Here is a 26,818-nt window from a genome sequence, read left to right as displayed (position 1 = left end):
TTGCTTTGTGCAAGCGGCTGAATTGGTAGCATTGACGGAGGCTTGCAAAATTGCTGATGGACAAACAGTTACCATTTGTACAAATTCTTTTTATTATTTTAGGGTTTATCACAATTTTGTGGCATCTGATTTTAACCATGATAAAATGGCAGCATTGTTTAAAGCGATTTTGCTACCAAAGTTAGTTGCTATCTGCAAATGTGTCACACATTCCAAAAGTTATGATTTGTGATTTTAGGTAACAAGTAAGCTGATACGGCGAAGGACAGAGCTATGAGAACAGAACCTTCTTTTACCTGTGTAACATTTAACAATGATTAACTCACACTCCCTTCTGATTATCTTACAGCTATGCAAGCTTTTGCCACAGCAGACGACAAGAAACAATGGGTGAAGGCCGAGTGCAAACTGAAAACAGGCCGAGTACTGAAGACAGACCATGTCTGCCAAAACACTTTTTCCCACACTATGCAAAACGTGTACATGGACTAGATCATGAGTAAAGGGGAAATGTTTGATTTGCTAAATTAATATTGGTTCACAAAGGGATTCACTTCCTTGGTAGACAGGTATTGTCAATCATGTATGATCTGTGCCACAAGCAAAGTGGACAGAAGGCAAATGATGCCTCAAGCGGCACACCCACTTCCAAATCAGAGAATTGATAATATAATGTACAATTGAAAGCATTATTGATAATGCAAATAAAACCATCAGTCAGATGTGACATAAAAGGTTCCAGCGCCACCAGATGGCTACAGCTTAGTAAAGTGATTTACCAACTGTCTCATGCCAAGGGGGACGTCTGGCTGACTTAGGTGAATAAACATACAGTGGTGTATGGGAGCTGAACACGCAGCAACATCACTGTGTGTGGGTGATCTGAGGTCAGTTTGGGCCAACTGATGACAGCAAGGGACTTGAGCTGTTAGGAGAAATACCATCCAACCACTGAAGTGAAACTACACGACCAACTCGACAAGAGGGAACACAGGCTGTGGAACAGAGCTGAGAAGTTCTTCCATACTGTAATTTTGGCACTTGGGGTCAGCCTTCTTCATATTTAAGTCAAAATCGCAAGGTATGAACTTCTGAGTTTCGTGAACACTACTAAGGTGATGACGGAAGGCATCAAGAAGAAACTACGAGGACTGAGGCCGACTGCAAGATTTGTCCTGGACCAGCTCTCCGCATCTCCTAGTGGGATGTGTTTGTGCTTGTGGGAACTGTATTCAAAACATGACTAATTCAATTCACAGGTTAACAGCTAGAGAAGTAAATGTCAATGATGATTGGGAATGGAGTTGGCAAATGGTTTATGGTTTATGGCAAAAAGAATACATTGGGTTAATTGCCATTTCAAACAATGCAGATGCTTTATTTCGCCCTTATGAGAGTAATGGTGTTTTAAATCTTGAATGATTGATGTAAACTATAAGGGGGTAATGTGCTCACAAATTTTTCTAAATATAAGTGATCAATAATGATCAAAAGAGAGGAGTGTTATGGAAATTTTTAGTTTTGTTAATTTGGCATTGATTGCATTAATCTCATTCAGGTATCTTTTACATTCAATGATCAAGGTAGTGTATATATAGTCCATAGGGACACTAAGTTCTTTGTGTAACCTGTGGACGTAATTGCTTTAGGCTGAAAAACAACTTCTAAAGAGGAACCATGTACCAGGACGGTCCGTACCAGGGAGAGGTGCATGAGATGTACATGAGTTATGAGGTGATGTGCACTGGGCAACATGATTGGCTCAAAGGTCCTAGTCTGTCCTTCAATGTATCTTTTTACATACTATAAAAAGTGGGCTGTGAGTCTGTGTGTTATCTCTTTGCACACAGACTCTGAAGCTGTGTGTAAACCAGATCATTCTCTGCAGAGAGTTAAAGCAAAACAAAGACAAATCTCTGTTTGGTTTTTCATTCTACAAATTGTTATTGAATTAGAATTTCCACAACACGTCTCACCTGGGACTGGACTGCTGCTGAGTGGTCCAAAGTTATGTTCTCTGAAATCAGGGTCCCAGAGTCTGGAGGAAGAGAGGAGAGGCACACAATCCACGTTGCTTGAGGTTCAGTAAAAAAAATGTTCACAGTCAGTGATGGTTTGGGGTGCCATGTCATCTGCTAGTGTTGGTCCACTGTGTTTTCTGAGGTCCAAGGTCAACAACAAGGTTTTAGAGGACTTCATGCTTCTTGCTGCTTAACAACTTAGATGGAGATTTCATTTTCCAACAGGATTTGACACCTGCACACAGTGCCAAAGCTACACGTACCTGGTTTAAGGACCATGGTATCCCTGTTCTTAATTGGTCAGCAAACTCGCCTGATCAGTATAATATACAAGTTTCACTTTTTGATTGAAATAAATCAACTTTTTGATGATATTCTAATTGTGAAGAGGATGATGCGATATGTCAGACCCAACAGTGCAGAAGAGCTGAAGGCCACTATCAGAGAAACCTGGGCTCTCATAACACCTGAGCAGTGCCACAGACTGATCGACTCCATGCCACGCCACATTGCTGCAGTAATTCAGGCAAAAGGAGCCCCAACTAAGTATTGAGTGCTGTACATGCTCATACTTTTCATGTTCATACTTTTCAGTTGGCCAAGATTTCTTAAAATCCTTTCTTTGTATTGGTCTTAAGTAATATTCTACATTTCTAAGATACTGAATTTGGGATTTTCCTTAGTTGTCAGTTATAATCATATTTAACAAGCTCAGTTTAATCCCGTTTCTTGAAGTAATCCTTTAATTGACCATTGTGCTTTATAATACAGCAGATGGCAATAAAGTTGCATGAATTAGTCCCACACTGTAATGGCAACATTACTAATACAGTTAAAATGTAGTAATTGGAATTAACTATACTGATTGCAGTCCCTGGAAATCCCTCTCTTTCTATGTATTTCAAACATATGATGCAAAACATCAGAGCAAAAGGTCAGAGATCGTTAGTTCGATTAGGTTATTCAGCAGATGCCCTGCGTGTTATTCAAGGACACAGAGGAAGTGTAGCGATCAAGAAGTCAACAGTTAAAGGGATAGTCCACCCAAAAGTGAATTTTTTTTTATCATCATTTATTCACCCATGCTGTTCCAAACCTGTATGAATTTCTTTGTTCTGTTGAATGCAAAATACAATTTTCGGAAAAATCTAGGTAACCAAACAGTTGCTTTAAAATATGGAGAAGAAAAAATATTATGAAAGTTTTTTTGTTTTTTTTTTCAGAAGTGTGTTTTAATCCATAGAATTACATTTTATAGGAAGTGGCATATCAAACTTGTGTTTAACAATTCCAATAGTTACTTGAAGTGAGAGCATAATCTAGTAATATGCTGTAAGAGAGCATCATATGTGTGTGCAACTTTTTTTGCCTTTTTTTTTTTTTTTGATACTGGGTTTTCATTTAATCAAGCTCAAATGTTTCACATTTCTTTACTTTAGTTTGCATGCGTTATTGCATACTTCATATGCAGTTATAATGGTCTGTTAGTAACTTAAATGCACATTTAAAATATGCAATCCACATATTTTCATTTGTACAAGTCTGACCGTGTTGAACGTTTCTTTCATGTCAGTGACCAATTTTGTGCATAACTGAAGCATGTAGAAGCTTGACAGTCTGTGATCCTGTAGGATAATGGGGAATGGATACCATTTGCAATATAGGTGTCTGTTTTTAAACAAGTGAGTTCCTAGAGAATTTGTCTTAAAAGGTTCAGAGTTTAGTTTATACTAAAAGATAAAACGACCACAGTGGCAGGATGCTATCAATAGCTGATCTCAGTTCTCAAAATGCGTTTCCTTTAGCAAGTTCCTGTTCGTCTCTCTGAAAAACACAGAAAACTAGTACAGTGATCCGTGTTGTTGTATTATATTATAAAATATTGTATTACGTCGTGTTCAGTGTACTCACACTTTCATTTCGGTATCTACACTTTCAGAAGCCAAATATGCAAATCTCTAATTTCTTTCTAAATTTACGCATCCGAATTTTTTTTAATGCCTCTTAGCCATTTTCAATGAACAAAGTAACAGCTAAGTAGGCAGCGAAACATTTGTTATCACTAGATCACACACTTGTGTGACGTGCCAGCAAACCCCGCAAATTGTCCGGTCTCGGAAGAGAAGAATACTTGTTTACAAAAAAAAAGGGAAAAAAGATGCCATTCTTTAACAGAATCACTCACATGACATCAATAACGGTTTTATTGTGCAAGATGGCAACTTTTGGCAAGTTTGTATCTGGTGGGATGCTGCGCCACAGGAACAGAGAAGCGATTCACGTCCATTCTATGCGGTGAATAACCAAATAAGGACATTAAAACAGGCTTTGTCTCAAAACCTAGTGAGCTGCCTATGTAGACAGCGTTTCGGTCTTCAATGGGGCGTTCCAAGTGATGCTCGAGATGCTGACCAGGAGGATGCGCAGTGCACTAGTTTTTGAGACGCGGCCGTCATTTCCAACTAAAGGATGTAAGTCGAGTGACTCAGATGTTACAGAAACAGGGGGAGCACTGACGTGACGACAAGAAGTGCAACGTGCCGCTGCTCGTGTCTCACTCGCCATAAAAGCCACGAGCGCGAGAGTGTTTCAACACACACACCTACCTGATCGCCACGAGCTCTGCAAACATAAACGTAACTATAATTCTTTAATTATTATTATTATTACATAGAAATATAAAGGACAATAATTGGCCTTGGAACGATATTTTAATTTCTCACGATGATGCTGCTTCATTACTAACTGTTAGTAGGCTATTTAAAATGTCACGAATGTTGCCTTAAATCTTTAAAATCAGCCTGCAGTGAAGTGCATTGTACTACTTTGACCACTTTTAATTTTATTACTAACTTACAGTATATCAGAACGTACAGAAAGTATATTAATGTCATGAGTCAAGGAACTGCATGAAGCTGTTCACTAAAGCAAGTTTTATTTTATTTACTGGTAGACTGTTTAAAATGGTAGTTGTTTAACTTTTGCAAGACTGATGCAGGATCGAGGATTTGATGTAATACCACTAACACTGAGTTGTTTGAGCAATACATAGGGTGGATCTTGTGTTAACAGAGATGCCCCTTGTATTTGACTTCCACATTTACTTTGCAATGTGCTTTGCACAATACTGATTTGCAACTGGCATCTCAACACAGCAGACATCCGTTGCAGGAAATTGATTTTTTTTTTTTTTTTTTGTAGTTGTTCTCGATGAATACATAAAAGGATTGTCTCATTCCTTAGCATTGCTGACAACTATTATTCATATTCTTTTCCATCCCTCTAGAAGGCCCTCTGCAAAATTTGTGTTTACCCTGAAAACATAAGTTTGGATTCACTGCAAAAAGAGGAAAAACAGAAGACCTCTGTCTCAATCGCAATAATCTCAACAGAGAGCAGGATGGAGAAGATGAAGGACAGTAAGGTATAGTCTTTTCTCCTCTGACTCTGCCTTTATACAGAATGAGTGGTGATGTTTAGCTTTCTTCTTTATGATCCATAAGTAAATGCTTTACATATGCCATTTAGGCATTTAGTCATAAATGAAATTCATGTCACATTCGTTTTTAATGTAGTGTATTATTCAGTATTACTAGTACTAAATTACAGCTTCATCATTAACAGTGAGTAATTACAAATATATTTAAATACATCACAAGTTTTAAGTGAAATAACATTAAAGTATACTTTAGTTGATCATAAATGCTTGTCAGTATATTTGACAGTACACTTTAACATACTTCAACACAATAGAATTAGGAAGCTACTAGTGCTAGGCAACGATAATAAAAAAATCACATTATTGTCTGCTATTAATAGCATTGTTATGCATAAAACTAATAATGCATTCAAAATTAGTGTATTGTGCACTTTAATTTAAAAGTAGTCCTACTGCTATATGAACAAAAGTGTAATAACATCAAGCTCCTTCCTAGAGACCTGCACGATCGCGGCACGGGATAAGACTTTATGGGCGTGTAGAGACTCGTGTGTGCGGGATGCCAGAGAGTAATTAGGGTGAGCTCGCACTAGGTAATCTTAACCGTGCCAGAGTGCATTTGACCCCCAAAGCCTGGTTCGTTTGACTAGTGTGATCTCTCAGTTCAGCAGTCCCTGGCTCAGTTGGAAGAGGTGGGCAAGAGCGTAGTTCAGTTATATATAGATCAGTGAGTGTGAGCACTAACTTGACCGGAGTGAAGATCTTCTGATACATGTTGCATGATTGCGTCAATATTTCTGAGCGGCAAAAGTGATAGATCTGTAAAGCAGGATATTGTGATAGGGGCTTGTGTTACCATGGCCCAAACAACTCAAAATAATAAACCACAAAAAAAAATCATTCACTCCTGTGTTGAGCGAGAGTGCTTTTCTGCGGTCTTCACTTGCTGTCAGGAACTTCCTATTTTCAACTTATAAAGTCGTGATTATGAGCTTGTTGCATTCTTTTCTGTTAAAAAAATAACAGTGGACAGTGATTTGTGAAAGTTGATGCTTAGCCTAAATAATTTGATCAGGAGCATCCCCTCCTGTAACTCATGATTTGTCTGTATGTGTATTCAGAGCCGGTGAGCAACAGACTTTCATAATAATGAAAAACTGTTAATGTGCGGTAAAATAATAGTCGGCGTTAATCCATTAATCTGTTACCGCGATAATAACACGTTAACTTGCTCAGCTCTAGAACCTAGATATACAGTCCCGATTATCAAGAAAGAAGTCAAAAAAGCATGCGCCTTGCATTTAATATAGATTTAAAAAAGAATGCATTTTAATTTAATTGCAGATAACATTCGATTAAGTTTCCTTAAAAAAACATTCAGTTTGCATTTTGTAAGCACTCTTATAAAAGTATGCTAAAGTGTTCTTCCTCTTCATGAGATTAAATGCAGAAATTATGGTGTTAAATGTATTATGCATAATCTTCTTATTTTTATGGCAATTGTTTTCTAGATGTTTTCATAACGTGTACCATAGTTTGTGATATAGGTTTTACTACAATGTTCCAATATATATAAAATGCGGTTAACATGGAAGAACTGTAGCAAATATTTAGGGGATGCATATGGGCATCTGGTGCAGATTTTAAATGTTGTGATTTGTTTTTAATTCCCTCATGATTTGCAAGCTGATTGTGTAGCTAAAGTGTTTCGCTAGTGGGTTTAATGAGATATCCTTGGTTAATGTCTGTTCAGGCTATTAGTTTTCAAATGATTTGACTCATCGCCTTAAGAGATACATATAAAAAAATACAGTGGGAGTATTGGAACATTGTATAAACTGCTTTGTCATCTTGGATTGCATCATGTCATTTGATTTAAGAAACCAAGATGTGCAAAGGGAACCAACAACGAGAAATGAATGTTTACAGCAGGGTTCAGTTGGCATGTTCAGACTTGAACATAAAATGAACAGCATCCTGACCGGTTCTTACTTGTTTTACAATGGGCCGACAGAATGGAATTTTCCAATCCAAGTGTGCGAATTTTGCATCTATTGCAGCTCATTATAAATCTATTAAGTGAGTCTAACACTATGTGTATTGATTTAATAAATTAATGTGGTCAGTTCCATTCGGGTGGCTGGGGGTTGCATGGTGAGATTTGGGGAGCAAATATATATATATGTGTGTATTAAATATTAATATTCAATATATTAAAATAGGAGTGCAGTGTTTCTTTTCATACTGACATTTGCCAAATGCAGTACTGAGGAAGTTCCTCAGAAGCAATCCACTACAGATTATTATAACTTCATGGAAAACCATTGCAAATTACCTTTAAAAAATGTCCAACAAATGTCACCTAATACACCGTATAACAGGCCTTCAGACGGTTAATCTTTAGAATCTATTACCCACATAGCGAAACTAGTAAGAACTAGTAGGAACTCGCCTAAATGTTTGTGGGGTTTTTTGTGGGTTTTCCTGTGCCACTGACATTTATTTGTTTCATCAGTCTGGCAGATTTTAACTCTTTAATCTCTGGCCAACTTAGGTTCTTCTGCAGCCGTACAGAAGATACATTGTTGACAGTGAGCTTAGGTTGTAATTTCTCTGAATTTGACACAAGATATAGGAACAGACCTAGAGAATCAGAGCAGCCAGACAGTTTCAGATTTTGTTCAGGAAAAAATGACACATGGAGACACAAGCTTTCCAGTTATTATTGCTTACACAATTTATGCAGCTGTCTTGTTCCACTTTCACACAAACTGGGAAATACTGTATTGTGTAATAATATGTCAGAATTTGTGAACCATTTAGAACTGAATTGAGAATGTCTTTAGATTCAATTCAGTTGCTGATTTGAAGTAGCAAACATGAATTTGAATGTGAGGAAGTATAATTCAAATGAATGAATTGATGATCTTCAGTTTCTATCTTGCTTTCATCTCTACTCTCTAAAATGTTGCATGTCACAGTACGTGTATTGCTTCCTTTTGTCAGGGGGACAAGATGTCCTTTGTGACCTGTTACCTGATGTTCTGCGTGTCCACGGCTGTCATCGGCTCCTTGCAGTTTGGCTTCAACACAGGCGTCATCAATGCACCCGATGTGGTAAGTGTTCATTACGCGAGTAGAATTAAACTTCAGAAAACAACACTTCATTACTTTATCACTCATTGTGAATCAAATCTCCTCTGTTGATGATCAGAAAGTGAAGAACTTCATCAGAAACGTGTCTTTGGAGCGCACTGGAATGCCAATGGATGAATCCACTTTGACAACAGTGTGGAGTATAACTGTTTCCATTTTCAATGTGGGCGGCATGATCGGGTCTCTTAGTGTTGGCACTCTAGTTGACAAGCTAGGGAGGTGAGAAAATAAAAAAATCTGTTTCTTTTAACAGAAAACAAATGTACACACTTTATTCAGCATCCATCTTCTCATTACAGATGGAAATCCATGCTTCTGTCCAACATCCTGGCTCTGATTGGTGGAGTCCTGATGGGTTTATCCAGCGTGTGCCACTCTTATGAGTTGATAATAGTGGGTCGTCTTGTTATTGGTGCATTCTGTGGCCTGTGTACAGGATTGACGCCCATGTTTGTGGGAGAAATTGCTCCAACCGCATTGCGAGGGGCTTTTGGTACCCTTCATCAGCTTGGTGTGGTCATCGGCATCCTAGTTGCCCAGGTTAGATTTTCCTATCTTTGAATGTTGATAAGGGATAGCTCACATTATAAAAGAAACTATCTGTCATTATCTATTCAGTCTTTTCCCATTCAAACCCCATATACAAGTCTTGATGAAAATATACTGAAGCTTGAAAACAATTCAAAAGCATCATGAAAGTGAAGTCACTGAGTCATTTGTGTGTTATATTCAGTCTTCTGATGTAATATAATAGCTTTTTACAAGTCATTTTTGCAATTGCATTACAACATTTTTTTGTATGGCTTGGACCATTTCAATGACACTTTTATGGTGGTTATGGCTCCTTTTTGAACCTTGAAGGCTTTAGTCCCTTTTTATTATACTTGGTCAGAATTGATCCTTACTGCTTTGCAATCTATTTATTATGTTTACTAAAAAAATTGTTATAAAAGGGTCATTTTTGTGGATTTCATGGTAGATCTTAGGTCTGGAGTCATTGCTGGGGTCTCAGTCTTTGTGGCCACTGTTGTTGGCCCTGACGGCAGTGCCTGCAGTGTTACAGAGCATCATGCTGATCTTCTGCCCGGAGAGCCCTCGATACCTGCTGATCACTCTGAACCGGGAGGAAGAGGCACGCCAAGGTGAGCCTGCGATTTCAACTCCAGGCCTGCCGCCCCCGCCTCAATCACAGAAGTGCTGGAGCAGCTAAAGTGCATTTACTCTTCTGTGCTGACTATGTATGTCTTTTTCTCTTTGTTTTGCTGTCAGTGCTGATACGACTTCGTGGGTATTCAGATGTGGAGGACGACATTCGTGAGATGAAGGAAGAGGCCGTGAAGATGTCCATGGAGAAGAAGGTTTCTATTCCAGAGCTGTTCCGTAACTCCGCTTACAGGCAGCCTCTTATTATCGCCATAGTCCTGCAGCTGTCCCAACAACTGTCCGGCATCAACGCTGTAAGTCTCACACGCCACACTTCATACAAAAGTTCCCACACCAGTTACATACAAATCGGATGTTTGATCAGCTCATCCCTTTAAACATTTCTATAGCCAACAGAGCCTTGTTTTCCAGGTAACATATTCATCAAACAAGATATCTTTACTCTCTATTTTTTTTTCCTTTGCAAAAGCTTTGGGTTTTGAGGTATAGAAGTAAAAAAAAAATGCAGTTCTTTATATATTTAGGCTGTCAATTTTACAATGTAAATTTAATCAATTAATGTTTATGCATTTAACGGACATGTCCCGCTCCACCTTTGACCTGTACGTCATCTTATCATTGCAAGCGGCAGTGACAAGCACAATGCAAAACAATAAAGAAAGAAATTCATAATCCATATAGAAGATTAGTCAGAACAAATTTATTAACTCCACATTGGAAGAAAATTATATGCTATAACACTAGATGGATTGCTGTGGTCTGTATATAAACTATGTACTATTATATATTATTTTTATTTTTCCCTCATTGGCATAAATTATGCATAAAATAAAAACATTTATTTTAATAATACTCTTAACAAGTTGTAATACATTACATAATTTTCCCCAGTAAATGTATCTTTATTTTTAAATAATGTTTAGATTTTTTAACTGAAAAACAAGACAAACATATTAATGATTCTTTTGTAGTGTTTTTTCAACCCTTAATTCTTGAACTAGGCTTCCCTGCATGTCCCCCCCCCCCCCTCTTCAGCTTATAATGTTGATTTGAATCGCCCTCAATGTTGAAAAGCTGTGTTTTTTGTAAATGTTCCAGGTCATTTATTACTCTACGGAGATCTTCAGAAATGCAGGTATCACTGAGGCAGTCTTTGCCACCATTGGAGTGGGTGCAGTCAACACTCTCTTCACTGTCATCTCTGTGAGTTCACACAGCTGAGCTAAAATACTCACATAAACAAAAACCATCCTCGTTATGTGCCATTTTTAAAGACTTTTATGAGGAGCATACTAAAACGTTGTATCTTGAGGGCTGTGTTTTGATTCTCCCTCTGCTTTGCTCAACAGCTCTTCCTGGTGGAGAGGGCAGGAAGAAGAACTCTTCATATGATCGGTCTGGCTGGAATGGCTGTCTGTACTCTGCTGATGACCATTTCTCTTGGTCTTGTGGTGAGCTTTGGACTTTTGGGACTTATATATAGCATTACATATCATTAAATAGCTCTAAATGATAAACCACTAACATTTTTATGTCTTTTATGTCCTTAAGAACCCTACAGGAGCGAAGGCAGAAATGACTGCTAATGTGACTGCCATCTCCGATTCTGCATCTGCAGGGGTCAGTGTACGATCTTACTAAAGAATGCCAACTTACATCTGTGTTGGAAGTCATTCCCCTAAATGTATTGTTTCTCTGTGTCTCTCTCCAAATGGTTCGATTTGTGCATACGGCTTGCAGGGAACTTCAGCGATCAGCATTCTGGCCATTCTGGCAGTGTTCGGATTTGTGGCCAGTTTTGAGATGGGCCCTGGACCGATCCCATGGTTCATCGTGGCAGAGTTATTCGCTCAAGGTCCACGTCCGGCGGCCATCGCTGTGGCGGGATGCTGCAACTGGACCGCCAGCTTTCTTGTCGGGCTGCTTTTCCCGAAACTATTGGTGAGAGCCTTGTCAACGAATTCATCAGTATCACGCTTTTCAAGAACACAAAAACTCAACGCATTATTGTGATCTTGCTTCCTTTTCAGAAACTGTGTGAGGCGTACGTCTTTATCATATTCCTCATCCTCCTTATCATCTTCTTCGTGTTTACCTACTTCCGGGTTCCCGAGACCAAAGGCCGGACGTTTGAGGACATCGCCAGTGGGTTTTCCAATGCCGCAGGCTCCAGTGCTACAAACTACACTTCCCCAGAGGGTGCCGTCACGATGCCAGTATCCCCAACAACAGACAAGATTCAGATGGCTGAATTACCTGGCCACGAAAATAGATGAGCAAACCTAGAGAAAAATAAAACCTAACCCACACATACAGCCCACAGTAGAGAACAGATGCAGCTAAATAATGGGCATTATTAGAAAGAGATAGCGTGGTGTATTTATCAGGTAGATCAGTGAGATGGACTACTTGATATCACACATCAGTGTTTTGACAAATATTTTCCAATGTTACCCTGCATGTGTTACAGATAGCAGCTGTTCAAATTATTTGCTTTCGTCAAACCACTGTGGCTTTTTTATTATTATTGAGTTGGGTTAACTCCGAAAAGGTGATAGGGTTTTAAAAATGTCCATGTCCACTGACCTGGAGGTACTAAACAATGTTATGTTTTTTGAAAACCTTTTTATGATTGGCAGTTATGAAGTCATTATGAGCTAGGAAGTGTTTGTTACAGATGTTAAATGACTGTATGTTTAATTAGACTTAGAGTTTAGTTGTATTTTTAAGATTACTAACATTCTACTGAGCACTAAGCACTTGTCAGTAATCATGGCATATTCAACTGATTACTTTGACTTAAATAGTTGGTTAGCAAAAAGGATTAATTTAACTGTTTAAATTGGATTTTAAATTCTAGATTTCCAGTATGTTTTGGGGTGTCCCTTACATGTTCATTTATATATTTAGTATATAATATTATAATTATATTCTCTCTAACAAGTTGTAATATATTACACAATTTTTACAGTTACATTTTTAAATAGTGTTTAGATATTTGTACTGAAAAACAGATCAAACTTATTAATGAATGAATGTCCAGTTATGTATTTCAGCATGTGTTGCTGTTTATGTGGATGATATTGGTTGTAAAAGTCCCGCTGAAGGGATGAAGTATCAGTTTTAAATGGTGTTCAAAAGTTAAGTATTTCTCATGATGATTGTCACTCAACATGACTCAATGGACAGTATTTATACAGAATCATATTCAAGTTAATTATGTCACCAGTCATCACAAGCACACATTTATTGTTTAATAGCCCGATTTGAGGTTTTTAACTAGGCTTTTGGTTTTGGGGGGTAGTTAAGACACTGTAAAAGTTGTTGTTTTGTACACTGTAAAGGTTTTGCTCTACTGTGTAAATATATATTTTTGTTAGCACTATTCTGACTGGATGATTGAGATACTTTCTGGAGTTCTATCAAGTACACACCAAAGATGTTTTTTTGTTTTTTTGCTTTTTTTTGTGACTGTGTGTTTAAAATAAATTTATATATTTGTTTGTATTTATAGTTTTTATATTGCTATTTTCAATTTCTTATGGTTTTTTTATTATTATTATTATTCAAACAACTGTGTCCTAAATGTGTGAGAGCACTTGGAAGCATATATTTATTTTGTGAAATTGACCAGATTAAAACATTCCCATTGCACATGATTGAATGTTTGTGACTGTTCACATCAAAGGAACCGTATATATATTTTGTGTCATGACAGGTCTGTTTCTTACCATGTTGCATCATATCATACAAGTCAAGTATGCAAACAGATATTGCTTTAATTGTAAACTACAATAACGGAATAGTATACTCTAATGATAGCATCAGGTTTATTTACATATATTTTTTAAAGAGGATCTTCCACTGTGCTTTAATTATGCACTTTAATTAGTCTTTTAACTACACATGCTTAAAACTAATTAAATATTTATATTTGTCTCTCTCTCTCTCTCACAATCGTTACATTGTACAATTGCGATATGACACGAGATACGATTGTTTTATTTTATTTTTGTAAAATCTCTAAATCTTGACAACTTCCCCTGCTCATCGAGTTTTTTTCTAAACGAAGTTGGCTTTTTGTACTTGTAGAGACTTGCCATGGCTTTAATACCTCCATTGGGACTACGGAACTGGATAAATCAAAATAGACTAAAAAAAAAAAAAAAAAAAAAAAAAAAAAAGGAGGAGATTGCCTCAAAGACTGTGAGTGGAAAAAATGGTCAGATTATACGGTTTCTTTTTCACTTGTGTGTTAAATGATTGGACAGAATGATCAGGCTTCTCCCGAGTTTACTTTTATAACTGGATTCATTCGAGTCACTGTGTCCATCAGGGGGCGCTGTTTTCAAAGACATAATTGAACAACACCGTAGACTTCTGGAGTTCAGCAGCTTCTGAATGACTGTCTACATTAAATAACATTTGTAGCCTATATGTGTGTGTGGAAAATGGGACATGACCAAACCTAGCAGAAAATATTCAAAATATGTTTTTTTTTCCCAGGAATAAAAGAAGGAACTGAAAGAAGAGAGGAAAAGAAAACACACAGGCAGGTTTCCAAGTTTCTTTTACTGAGTGATGCATATTTCCAATTTGGCTGGCTGTGCCCTATCAGCATGCCAAACCAGAGCCTTCAACAAATTTGACTGTGAGAGCGTCTGTCTCCTGCATGTCCGGACACTTTTCTGCAAACAAGATGAACTAGTTAGGCTCTCTGTCATGGTGAGTGGCTAAAGTCAGTTTACTGGTCCCTTCACCCCCCCCCCCCCCCTCTTCATTCTTTGCTCAGTGACTTCTCAGTCATAATCATCATCATACATAAATACTCCTCCCTGCTCCCCCACCCCCTCTCTTTCTCTCCTCTCTTTAATCTGAGATAAAAACGAGCAGACAGACTCCTCCTCCCTTCCCTCTCTCCCTCTCTCTCCCTCTCTCCTCCTGTCTCCCTCTCCTCTGTTCTTCCTCTCTGGACTTCTCTTGTGTGCTGCTCTGATGGAAATGTGGAGGATCTTTCTGTCTGTCTCTCTTGTGGTCCAGCACAGTTCAGCAGAAGAAGGTATGAAACTTCCGTTGCTCCCCTGGTGTTCTCAGCTTTTTTTTTTGTTTTGTTTTGTTTTTAGTTTTTTAGTGGGGGGGTTTGGTCTCCTACTGTCCGGTCCAGTTTGGAGTGTGTGTCAACGTGTAGAAGTCTCTGAATGAGTTTGTATGTCTGTTTGGGGTTTGAACAGTTCACTTTCGTTTCCATCTGCATGTGTTTGTGTCAGGCTGAGGCTGATGATCTGAGCGGACTCTTGTACTGTATAATGAGTGGCTGTTTGTGAGATGTTACTGTGAATTGAAGAGCTCTCTGTGGACCCTGCCAAGCTGCATTTATGCTTAACAAAGGGGTGTAGAATAGAGCCAGCGGAGGGGTGAATAATTTGTTGTGTAACCTTTGTCTCTCTCTGACTCTCTCAACCCCCCAACCTTCCCAACTCACTGCCCCCCTTTTCAGATATTATAACTGTTATAATGACCTTTCTCCTCCCCACAGACCATTCAGCCCTCTGACAATACAGACACTCCACTCACTTCAATATACATTTTTCATTCTGTCTGTCTAATTTTTCTATTGGCTAAATGGTGTTTTCAGTCAATGCATTGCAGACATGAGCAGTTTAAATAGATGGATTGATGAAGTTGGCATCTCTTAAAGAGCTCTTGTGAAAAAGCTCTTAGTGACTCATTTTCTGTGTGTGTGTGTGTGTGTGTGTGTGTGAGGTATTTGAATGCCAGAGTCTGTTAAGAACATGTTGTCTCACAGAAGCTCATATGTGCTACTGTTTTTTTTTTCCAAACTTATCAGAATCAGCCATTGTGCTTTGCACTTTTCACACGAATGCACATGTTTATGCATATGAATGGTAAAGACCATATGTAACTTTATGGCTATGCAGTGTAAAAAGTGGAAAGAACTATATTTATACCTGATCAGATTATTACAAATGAGGGCCACTGCTGTCACTGGTGCATAATAGTTGTTACCAACTGTTGTTAACCATTTCTATTCATCAGTTTAAATTAAAGTACTTTCCAAAGTAAAGAAAATGTTTAAAGCATGATTACTATACAGACAATATTACCAATGCATCTTACACAACAAAAGCATGGACAATACTACAGCTACGATAATGATTTTAAAAATAATATAAAAAATATGGTGCAATAAATAAAATAGATTACCAGTAAATAAATAAGTACATAACATTTTTTCAGCGAAGATCCATTAAATTCATCAAAAGTGATAGTCTTTTACACTGTTGGAAAAATGTTTTTTTTTTTATGTCTATTTAAAATAAATGCAGTTTTTTTGAAAGTTCTGTTCATCAAAGAATCCTGAAAAAAGTTTCCACAAAAATAATAATAATAATTACTACTGTTTTCACCACTGATAACAATAAGAAATGTTTCTTGAGCAACAAATCATCATATCACAGAAATAATTTATGTTTTAAAATGTATTCAATTCATATTAAACAGAAAAACTGAAATTTTGCTATTTTAAATTGTAATAAATATTACTATTTTTACTGACTAGCATTGGTAACCCCAAACATTTCTTTACAAAAATGCATAAAAAAATATTTCTGACCCCAAATTTTCAAATGCTTCTGTAAATAAATAAACAAACAAATAAGCATCAATCAATCAATCAATCAATCAATCAGTCAATAGATATTCAACAAAACATGACAACATTTTTACAATGTGAAATCTTGGTACATTTTGGGAGTAATTAGTGTCTTACATAGCCTGGAGAGTTTGCATTAGCACATGCTTTCCCTGCTATCGTAACATGGGTGTAAGTGAATTTTTCATTTCCAAAAAAAAAAAAAAACATTGTGAACATACACAGAACTGCATTTAAGACAAAGATATGGATAGAAAAGACCAGTCTGAGTGTTTTGTGCCCATACTGCAATAATACTAAATTAAAGACTGCTATACACTTCAGTCCCATAACAAACCTCTGCTCTAATGACTCTAAGTCGTTCCCTCAAGGCCATAACTCTAAACTAATTCAGCAAACCCCTTTACCTGCCCTCCTATAGCAAAATACTATACCTTTCATCACATTTAACTAGTCCACGGCCATTCCCTCAGGCCCATAACTCTAAACTAATACAGTTGTACCTGCCCTCCTGGAGCAAAGACCCTTCATCACCTTTAATTAAATCTACAGCCATTCACACAGACGCTGCCTTTTTATTCACATAGTGTCCCGTACCTTCAAGACCTCTGAAAGGCATTTGCAGGTCTGCTAGTGAAAATGCCCTCCTGACCACATCAGACAGGTCTCAGAATGGCAGCCCACATAAGGTGAAGTGCTTCATGTGAAATTAAACAGCTTTTATAAAGCTATATCGATACGTTTGAAGTCTTCATCTCATGTGAGTGATTTTTTTAATATATTTTCCCAAAACAAAGAAAAAAAAACTTTTATTCAGCAAATAGCGTGGAATTGATATAAAAGTTACTCATATATTCTATTTTAAATCAACGCTGTTTTTTATGTTTTATTAATCAAAGACTCCTGAAAAAAGGTATCACAGTGTTCACAAAAATATAACTGTTTTCATCTGTTTTGATAATAAGATAATAAAAATGTCTCTTGACAAATCAGCATATTGAATCATTTAGCACTGGAGACTGGAATAAATCACAGGAATAAATTTAATTTAAAAATCTGTTAAAATGCAAAATAGTTAATAATATTTCACACTATTGCTGGTTTTGCAGTTTTTTTGGCCAAATAAATGCAGCCTTTATGAGCATAAGAGAAACATTAATTATATATTAGTACTGACATACTGAGATTTTAAGATTTCCAGTGACCTGCATTGACCCACATGCCCATGGCACTCTCAGAATATGAGGCTAGTTTCCAAATAGAGCAGTCAAAACTTTTCAAAACACAACCCAGCTCAGAGAGAGAGAGAGAGTTTGTCCCTACTGCAGTCTTTCCAGCCTGGACTGAAGACAACACCATAAGGTCAGTCCCTGAGGTCGGGTTATAAAAATGACTGTGCCCTCCTTTAGTGGTAATTAGCCTCCACTTGACTCTTCAGGAGTGTTGTGATGAAACGTTTTGTGTGTGAGCAGATAGTGCTGATTGAGAATGCACAAAGCTTCTCTAAGAGAAACAGAATGGTTTAAAAGCCTCACATTCTGGTAAAAGCAGCTTTTACACCCACGCCCATGTAAAAGATGGAGCTGTGAAGGAGGTGAGGAGGATGGAGAGGTGCAATGAGAAAGGAGAAGAGCACAGGTTCGTGTCATGCCTCTCACAGGGCCACAAAAAGGTCCCTCAGACAGCACAGCTTAGACTTCACTAGACTGTTTTCCCCACATTGCTAGCTCTGTTTCATGCCCACCTCTTCTCAGGTTGGATATATGTGTGTCTCCTTGTGAGGTCTCCCACTGTCTGTATATTGAGTCACGCAGCTCAGCTCTCAGATTTGTACCCATCCAAGCTCAAACTGTTGCCGCAGGCCAAAATGCATCACCCTGCTCTGCTCCATCTTCAGCTGCTCCCCTCCACCACTCCTTTCGCTAGCTAGCTAGCTTTAGCTTTAGCTGCTTAATATCAAAAGTCATTTACTTAAGCAATTTGATAATCTGAAAAAATTCTCATTGAACTCTCATGTGGAAGGATGTAATATAAAGATATAAAGTCATAATTGTTTGTGTAAATCTGAAAGTCGTGAGATATAAATTCACAGTTGTGAAATACAAACTTGCAATTATGAAATTAAAAAGTCCCATGTGACATATATATTGCAGTCGTGCAATACTGTATCACAATTAAATCAATGTTGTAACTTTGAAATTACATTGAAATTGAAAGTTGGAGTTATGAAAACTAAAGTTGCAGTAGATATAAAATTGCATTGTGGGATACAAATTGCATTAATACATTTTTAAGTCACAGTTATGAGAAATAAATGTGAAATTGTGAAACCTTAAGTTGCAGTGGTGAGATATAATTCCACATTATGCAAAATTACAATTAGAAGTAAATAAAGTAAAATACTTTTATGTAAAATACTTTTACAGAATGCCAAAAAATATCATATTGCTACTTCAACAAGACCAGTTCATTGGTTTTAGATCTGACTCTAAAACCAGTTCATTTAGAATGTTTCCATATAAAGCACATTATTTGAGTATCTGGCAAAACACAGCAGTCTAGTCTATGCCACAAAACTGTGGTCTTAAATGTTTGCCCCTGCCCAGTGGCAATAACATGAATGCACAACGATCACGTAAGAAACTCTTTGTACTTCATAAAAAAATAGAGGTGAAGTCAGCTCGCTAGGAGCAATGATGGCAGAACATGCCAAGCTCCTTATTACTGTATGTGCCACCCTTCTGCCTCCATCGTTGCAGGGAAGATTTTTAGGACACTGCATGAAATGTGCGTTGTGCTCAACTCGACTTACTTGCAAAAGTTATAAAAGTGAAAAGAAGAACACTTCACGCTTCCCTGGAGAACTGGTGTGTGCACAGATCAAGCCCTTGATGAGTCAAGCTGAAAAATACAGCACCCCTCAAGGGCCAAATGAGAAACGTCCAGGTCCAAACTTGCAGGCTACAGGAGGAGAAGGGTGCTGCCAGTGCATGTGAGTTAAAAGCAGTATTTTGTGGAAAGACACACACCATAGAAAAGCTTAAATTCGAGCTAAACCCAAAATGAGGAGTTCTGATAACATTCACTGACGTGCATTAGCTTAAATCTGGAATTGTGCTAATCCCTGTCTCGCTCTTGCCATCTCTCTCCATGGTTTGGTGGTAGAGAAGGAGTGACTGTGTGTGTGTCCTTGGGTGACTGTCTGTACACAGGGACATCTGGTGCAAATTAAAGAGATGATGCCAAAGTTACACAAACACACACACACACACACACAAACACACAGGCATGCGCGTTAAAAAAACACACTGCAACCAAAAGAGATCTTTGGAAACAGTGTCGCATTAGTCACACACATCTGGGTTCATGGAGTGTTTCTGAACTTAAAGTATTTTTTTGCGTTAAAGTTGATTTAGCAAGTGTGTTGCAAAGTGTTTCTTCAATTTTAGCACTTATAAATGACTCTTAAATAAAGAAAATAGTTTGTTTAATTTGTCTAGCAACATTTCTCATTAGCAGACATACACGCATCAGAGGAGAATTCTGACCATTCCATAATAATTTATATAGCAAATTTCCAAAGCTCAACGGCACTTTACAATCAGTTTAATACAGAGAGCAGACAAATTAATTATTTTCCCCTTGAACAATCAAATGCACTTTCCTCCCTATCAAATGTGTTATTAAAGTAAAGTGACGTGACATTCAGCCAAGTATGGTGACCCGTACTCAGAATTCATGCTCTGTATTTAACCCATCCAAAGTGCACACACACAGCAGTGAACACCCACACCCACCCACACACACACACTAGATCTAAGGTAACGCCCAATTTCCCAGATCTTACACTCAGTCTGACCATTGGTTTGAGGGTGATATCCAGATGACAAACTGACAGAAACCCTGAGGAGTTGGAAGGCAGCTTGCCAAACTTGGAAATAAATTGTAGTCCCCTTTCTGAGACGATTTCCTTGGGTAGACCATATTTATGGAATACATCTTGAAACAAATGTTCAGCAGTCTCAAAGGCTGTGGGTAATCCTTTCAGAGGAATGGGTTTGCATGCTTTATGAGACCTGTCAACAACCACAAGGTTACAGGTCTGGAAATCAGAGGGAGGAAGGTCCTGACAAAGTCTACCCAGAGGAGGGACCAGGCTGGCAAGAAATCATAAATGGAACCAGATTACCTTGCAGTAGGTGATAGGAGATTTTGGAGATAGCACAGACTGAGCAGCCCCTAACAAATTGGGAGACATCCCGGGCCATGTTACTGCAAGTACTGGTTTTGGAGGAGGAGATTTGTTGGACACTTGGTTGTCCAAAGCCTGGAGAAGAGTGTACATGATCCAGAAGGGTCAGTCAGAGTGTAGGGACATAAACCTTTTCTTTTGGCTTCTGTGATCTGATCGTCCAGGGCCCATTAGATCGGGCTGTGTCTGGAAGGAGTATGGGTTCTGGATGAGAGTGGTAGAAACAGGAGATTGTGCCTACTCTTTGGTCCTTGGATCCAGCCTGGTAGGAGACAGTGAAATTGAAACGAGTAAAGATTGCCAAGTGGGCTTGCCAGGGGTTGAGTCTCTTCACATATTGAAGACATTACAGATTTTGATGATTGTGACTACTTCAAATGGATGATTTGCTCCCTCCAGCCAGCGTCACCATTCTTCAAGAGCTAGTTTGATCACCAGAATCTCCCTGTTATTGATGTCATAATTCTGCTCCGCTGGCAATAACTTCTTTGAGAAGAAGGCACATGGATGGAGTGTGGAAGACTCTCATGGCATTGAGATAATATGCCTCCTACCGTGATGGTAGATGCAACCACTTCAACAATAAATGGAAGTTCTGCGTTAGCGTGAAGAAGGATAGGAGCGGTACAGAAGGCGTCCTTGAGTGGTTGTAATGCCTTGATGGTGTCAGGGGTCCAGGAGGGAGACTTGGACTTCTTTCTCAACAGGGAGGTGAGAGGTACACAGATTTGACTGAAGTTGGCGATGCAATGCCGGTAGAAGTTGGCAAAATGTAGGAATCTTTGGAGATTCTTGATGGTGGATAGTTGATGCCAGTACTTGTCAGCTTGTACCTATTCCTATTCTACCTATGAATAATACAACAAGGTTTATTTATTGAAACCTTGGAAGTTTCCGAAGTCAGTGATGATTTGGGGAGCCGTGACGTCTGCTGGTGTTGATCCATTGTGTTTTATCAAGTCCAAAATCAATGCAACCAACTACCAGGAGATTTTGGAGCACTTTATGCTTCCATCTGCTGACAAGCTTTATGGAGGCTTTAGCGCCTGCCCACAGAGTCAAAGCCACTTCCAAATTGTTTGATGATCATGATATTACTGTGCTTGATTGGCCAGCCAACTCACCTGACCTGAACCTCACAGAAAATCTATGGGGTATTGTGAAGAGGAAGATAAGTAACATCTGACAAACAATACAGAGGAGCTAAAAGGCATTACCAAAAGCATTCTGGGCTTCAATAACTCCTCAGCAGTGTCGCAGGCTGATCGCCTCCATGCCACGCTGCATTTAAGCAGTAATTCATGCAAAAGGATCCCCAACCAAGTATCGAGTGCATAATTAAACCTACTTTGGAGATCTTGAACATTTCTGTTTTGTAAATCTTTTTTTGATTGTTTGAGAAAATATTAAATTTTTTTGAGATACTGCTTTTGTAATTTTCCTAAGCTGTAAGTCATAACCATCAGAATAAAAACAAAAAACTCTTGAAATATTTGTTTGCGTGCAGTGAATCTGGAATATAAGAAAGTTTGCTTTTTGAATTAAATTACAAAAAATAAAGAGCTTTTCCATGATATTCATTTTTTAGATGCACCTGTATTACACATACATGCCTCTCAGAAGGATGGCATTATTTTATTATATAATTAATAACAATAATTAATATTATTGTTAATTTCCAAATTGTAAGGAGACTTTACAATAAAGATTAATGCAGAAAGCAAATCAATACACAAACATACAAATATACACATACATGCATCATCCCCTCCCTAATTTGGTGGTGGTGATGACATTTTTAAACAATTATTTTGGAATAAAAAAAGGTCACCTCCTTTGTCTAGCTTAGGCTAATTTCATAGCCAGTTTTTATGTATCCTCAATAAAATATTTTTTAATTAAATAAATCAGTAAATTAATATTTCCACACTTTTTTCATCATTTGTCATTTACAGTCTGATTGCAAATGGCACAAACATAAGTTGAAATGACATTTACCTTGATTGTTCTTTGTTTTCTTTACACTGTAATGGTCTCATATTTAATCTAAAACCTTATCTTCACTGAAACTGTCGTCACCTTGTTTGTCCATAGTGAAAATTACACCACAACATTCATGTTACCTTCATATAACAAAACTAATGTGAAAACTGTTTAAATAAAAATCAGCAATAAAATATCCGAAAGTTAAAAAAGTATATGTATATTTGAACAACAAATGCGTTTTGCTTGCATTTGGTCACACCTCTGTGAGATGAAGTTTAGCCGAATGTGTGCGTATGCGTGTGAGAGGCTATTCTAGAAAAGTGTTGGAATAAAACACTCACACTTCACTACTACAGGAGGATTAACATTGTAGAGAGTTGTCTTGAGTGACACTGACTAATCAAGTGTGAACTGGCACAGCGCGTAAACACATCTGAGAACCATGAAAGCCAAATATTCACATACTCTCTCCCTATACAGGACAGAAAGCATTACCCTTTCATAAGCAAGCACATATACCAGAGTGAAAGCACTCAAGTGAACAACTCACCAAGGCACATGCACACCACTGCTAATGCAGGACACCCACACATCATATTAATACCATAGACTGTATGATTAATACACAGCCCAGAAAGGCAATGATAATAAAGGACAAACTACAGATTAAATATTCTATTTGATATATGATATATTATACAGTGCTGAACACAGTGGTAGGATAGACATAAGCTAGTGTTGTCACATTTTTTACTCCAATTAGTCAATTTCCATTTAGGCACTAACTTTGCAACTGTATTTTCTTTGGATTTAACACAGGCTGATATAGTGGCATGCAGGGCATGTTGTCACACTGTATGTTGTCACAAAGGCAAGCATCAAACCAGCTAAAATAACACATACATACTAATAAGAAAAAAGACAAGCAACAATTTTAAAGGTAAAAAAGTTCATATTGAACAACTTACATTTTGGATGCAATAACCCTTTGACTATTTTTGGATCTCTCAGCAAAGCACAATAGCTTTGTTTCATTCCCGAATGATTCAGTGTTTTTGAACAAATTGGTTGAGTAAATGATTCAATGACTCACTCATAAAGACAGTCACTTGTTTCATTTCACTCAAGAGTCACTTGCTGCCACCTACTGGAATAACAAACTAAATCCCCATCACTAATGCAAATTCAAGGACTGGGAATGAAAGAAAAAAATTATTTGCTGGCAAATCTAAATTATAATTAAGAAACTGCATAAAATCCATTCATATGAAACACATGTGATAACTTGTAAAAAAAAAAAAAAAAAAAAAAAAAATCAGCTAACCCAAAGAACACAGTTCAAATGATTCTTTTATAATTATGTGCAAAAAGATGATTTAGGAATTTAGTTTGGAATACAGCTTTAAAGATGTATTGTGATGCATTTTCTAGTTTTGGTTTCTCTTTGGAGTGTTACAAGCTCTTGATGCATAAAGAAGATCTGTAAAGTTGCAAAGACTAAAGTCATAAACCCCAAAAAATATTCATTATAAATGTTAAGGCTCATCCACCCCTTCCCCCCATGAATTCCAGTTTGAAGCAAACGTATATGTTCCATTCCATGTGCATTGAAGTGTGCGACACGTGAATTTAAATGTTATTTATTTACAGAAGTTTATGATTTCACACTTGTCGGTTTGTGAAGATGTTGCGCAGTGCATATCCGTGAACGTTTGTACTGGGTTTTATAGTTTTTATCTTGTCGCCAGTGTTCTGACCGGGACATGCATCACAGTATGGCAAGGGGCGTAACATTTCCGTCACACGCTTGAGGCATTCGGCCAATCACTAAACACTGGATAGCTGGCCAATCACAGCACTTTGTAGAAAATTAAGTGTTTCAGAAAGGCGGGGCATAGAGGAGAAACAATACAGTATGTGGAAACTAAGTTTTTTTTTTTTTTTACCTTAAACCACATAAACACATTTCATTACACCAAATACAAAAAATAATGTTAGAAACATCATATGACCCCTTTAACAAAAAATTATTTTAGGGATTTTTACTTTGAATTAGGTCATTAAAAATCAACATACCAAACTACTGTTAGTTAAATATGCATTCTTTTAATTGGACTCTTGAAACAAAACCTGAGACCAAAGTATTGTGAGAGCTTCTCCATCTTACGTCTTAAGTCTTCATCTCAGATCTCCATCACTGCTTCATCTGATCTCTTTACCCTCTCACACGCACCGTCTGTCACTCTTGTTTCCTTCTCTAGCTGCGTGTCTTTCTTTCAGTGCTCCTGTGTCACAAACATTGTCTCTCTCTCCCACTTTCTCACATCAATAATGTAACTAAATGTATCTCTGTGTTTAAGCCCTGACAGGGCCCTTCTGTCACTTTCCTGTTTAATAATAAACACAAAAAGAGGGGGACAGAGTGAAGGGGACAGTGTGTATGAGCAACACAAGAATGAGAATGATATGCCAGTGGAGTGCATTTCTCTAGCACGCACTTACTTGGTTTTGCCCACACAGCAGTTTTTGCTTCCATCAGTGTGCAAACATCCCCATCTCTTTGGATCACAATGGACCCACTGAGTGCAGCCCGGCACCTCATACATGTCCACCCTCAGGGTTATGGCCGACCTGAGAATCTATTTAGGGTTTGGGTCATACACTTTTAATTACAGTTAGGGAACTTAGAACAAGTCATGTGGGGGAAAATCCTGGATAAAACCATGTTAAACTGAGATTAGTAAATAACAGACTATCAAGAGCAAAGTTAATCTTGCTGACTCCACCATAGAAAAGAAATCAACTTGTATGTCTATTTCAGTATATTTCATCATGCATTTCAGTGAGGACTATGTAAATATATCCACCCCTAATGCTGAATGGCACATGAGTATCTCATTAAATGAATAATAATTTTGTTCAAATCCAATTAAAACACATCTGCCTTCTCGTATACTTCATCTGTGAAATGCCTGTTACCTTAAAACAAGTTGCACTTGTCTAAATACGATTAGAAGAAATATAGTTTGTTCATCAGTTTTCCCCAAAGAGTATTGAACTGAATGTCTACAAAGCTGTTTTTTAGACAGGCAATTTTTCTGACACTCTTACTGAATTTGACCTAGTATGTAAGCCAAGTCGAGGAGAAACTTGTGAAGAAAAATAATGTGCCTTTTATAAAATTGGAAGAACATTTTTAACTAGATTTTAACTTGATTAGCATTTTATTTTATTTACACATCAAATGGGAAGCCAGCTTTAAAATTAATAGTTTTTCTGAATTGCTAAAACACATTTCTTGACCCCATCACTAATTTTCCTCAAATCCTTAAACATAAATCCAAATACTCAAACTAAATTCACTGACTACAGAGCATTCATTAGACACTACAGAGAAAAAATGGAGAACACAGCATCCAGAACATTACAGAAAAAAAGTATATACTATTAAGTAAACAATTTAGTAATTCTGTAAAAAAAAAAGTATAGTAATTGCAAGGTGAATATATTGTATAGGCCTACTACTGTATATGTATTGTACTAATAGTATTGTGCTGAATATTGAATAGTACTGAATGTTTGTATATATTCAGCACTTGGATTCTGCCAAAATACTCCAGTCCAACTGCAAAGACCAAAAAGTGTCAAATAAAACTCTAAATGAATAGCATGTTACAGTACACTCAAATACTGTAAGCAATTGTAAAATCAAGGTCAATAGAGATTCATTCGGGCTCAGCATCATGTCTTTGTGCTCGAGTCCGGCCTGAGGACTTTGTCCACATCACAAGTAATGGTGCCTTACAGAGAGACAAAACCCTGTTGTCTGACAGATCCAGCCTTGATAATACTCCTTACCTTACTCTTCCTCCTCATCCTTCACTTCTTACATGTACTCTTCCTCTTCTCCTTCTCAGATTGTTTCCATCTGATGCGTTTGTTAGATCACATCAAGGGTGAACCATTTAGATTTGTTGTGTGTACATGATGACAGCTGTGTATTAATTGTGTTTAATACAGTATTATTGTGTTTAGCATTTTCCTGCACAAATGCATCACAGCGTGATAAGTGTTTAAGTGAATGAGAATGTGTTTAGAGTTTTACAAAAAGAGTTCATGAGATTTGC

The 26,818-nt window shown here is 37.5% G+C and overlaps 2 protein-coding genes across 3 annotated transcripts in view; both read left to right on the top strand.

The window, feature by feature from the left end:
- The first annotated feature begins 4,501 nt into the window (after positions 1–4,501).
- LOC128030779 (solute carrier family 2, facilitated glucose transporter member 3-like) lies at positions 4,502–13,287 on the top strand. Of its 2 annotated transcripts, none has more exons than XM_052618736.1 (12): positions 4,502–4,657; positions 5,308–5,445; positions 8,467–8,577; positions 8,675–8,835; positions 8,916–9,156; positions 9,596–9,758; positions 9,886–10,073; positions 10,879–10,983; positions 11,130–11,231; positions 11,332–11,400; positions 11,521–11,721; positions 11,811–13,287. In XM_052618736.1, the coding sequence occupies exons 2-12, from the start codon at positions 5,422–5,424 to the stop codon at positions 12,054–12,056; spliced, it is 1,611 nt and encodes a 536-aa protein (XP_052474696.1). In that variant the 5' UTR covers positions 4,502–4,657; positions 5,308–5,421; the 3' UTR covers positions 12,057–13,287. The 2 variants fall into 2 exon arrangements, with proteins under 2 accessions (XP_052474696.1, XP_052474697.1); XM_052618737.1 differs by having other exon boundaries at positions 4,514–4,657; positions 5,311–5,445.
- Positions 13,288–14,715: 1,428 nt separating this feature from the next.
- Positions 14,716–26,818, top strand: part of LOC128030777 (ephrin type-B receptor 5-like) — a 40,039-nt gene continuing 27,936 nt past the window's right edge. The window contains exon 1 of the mRNA XM_052618735.1: positions 14,716–14,839. Coding sequence (XP_052474695.1) covers positions 14,776–14,839 — 64 coding nt within the window. The 5' untranslated portion in view covers positions 14,716–14,775. The remainder of the gene's footprint in view (positions 14,840–26,818) is intronic.

Source organism: Carassius gibelio, chromosome A16 (assembly GCF_023724105.1).
Source record: "Carassius gibelio isolate Cgi1373 ecotype wild population from Czech Republic chromosome A16, carGib1.2-hapl.c, whole genome shotgun sequence".
NCBI lineage: Eukaryota > Metazoa > Chordata > Actinopteri > Cypriniformes > Cyprinidae > Carassius > Carassius gibelio.
The sequence above is the reverse complement of the archived record's forward strand: the minus strand, read 5'-3'. Positions and strand labels throughout refer to the sequence as shown.

Coding starts and splice junctions, on each gene's coding strand:
- LOC128030779 (XM_052618736.1), top strand. CDS start 5,422: ATGGAGAAGATGAAGGACAGTAAG. Junction 9,157..9,595: donor TCGGCATCCTAGTTGCCCAG/GTTAGATTTTCC, acceptor ATTTCATGGTAG/ATCTTAGGTCTGGAGTCATT. Junction 11,232..11,331: donor CCATTTCTCTTGGTCTTGTG/GTGAGCTTTGGA, acceptor TATGTCCTTAAG/AACCCTACAGGAGCGAAGGC.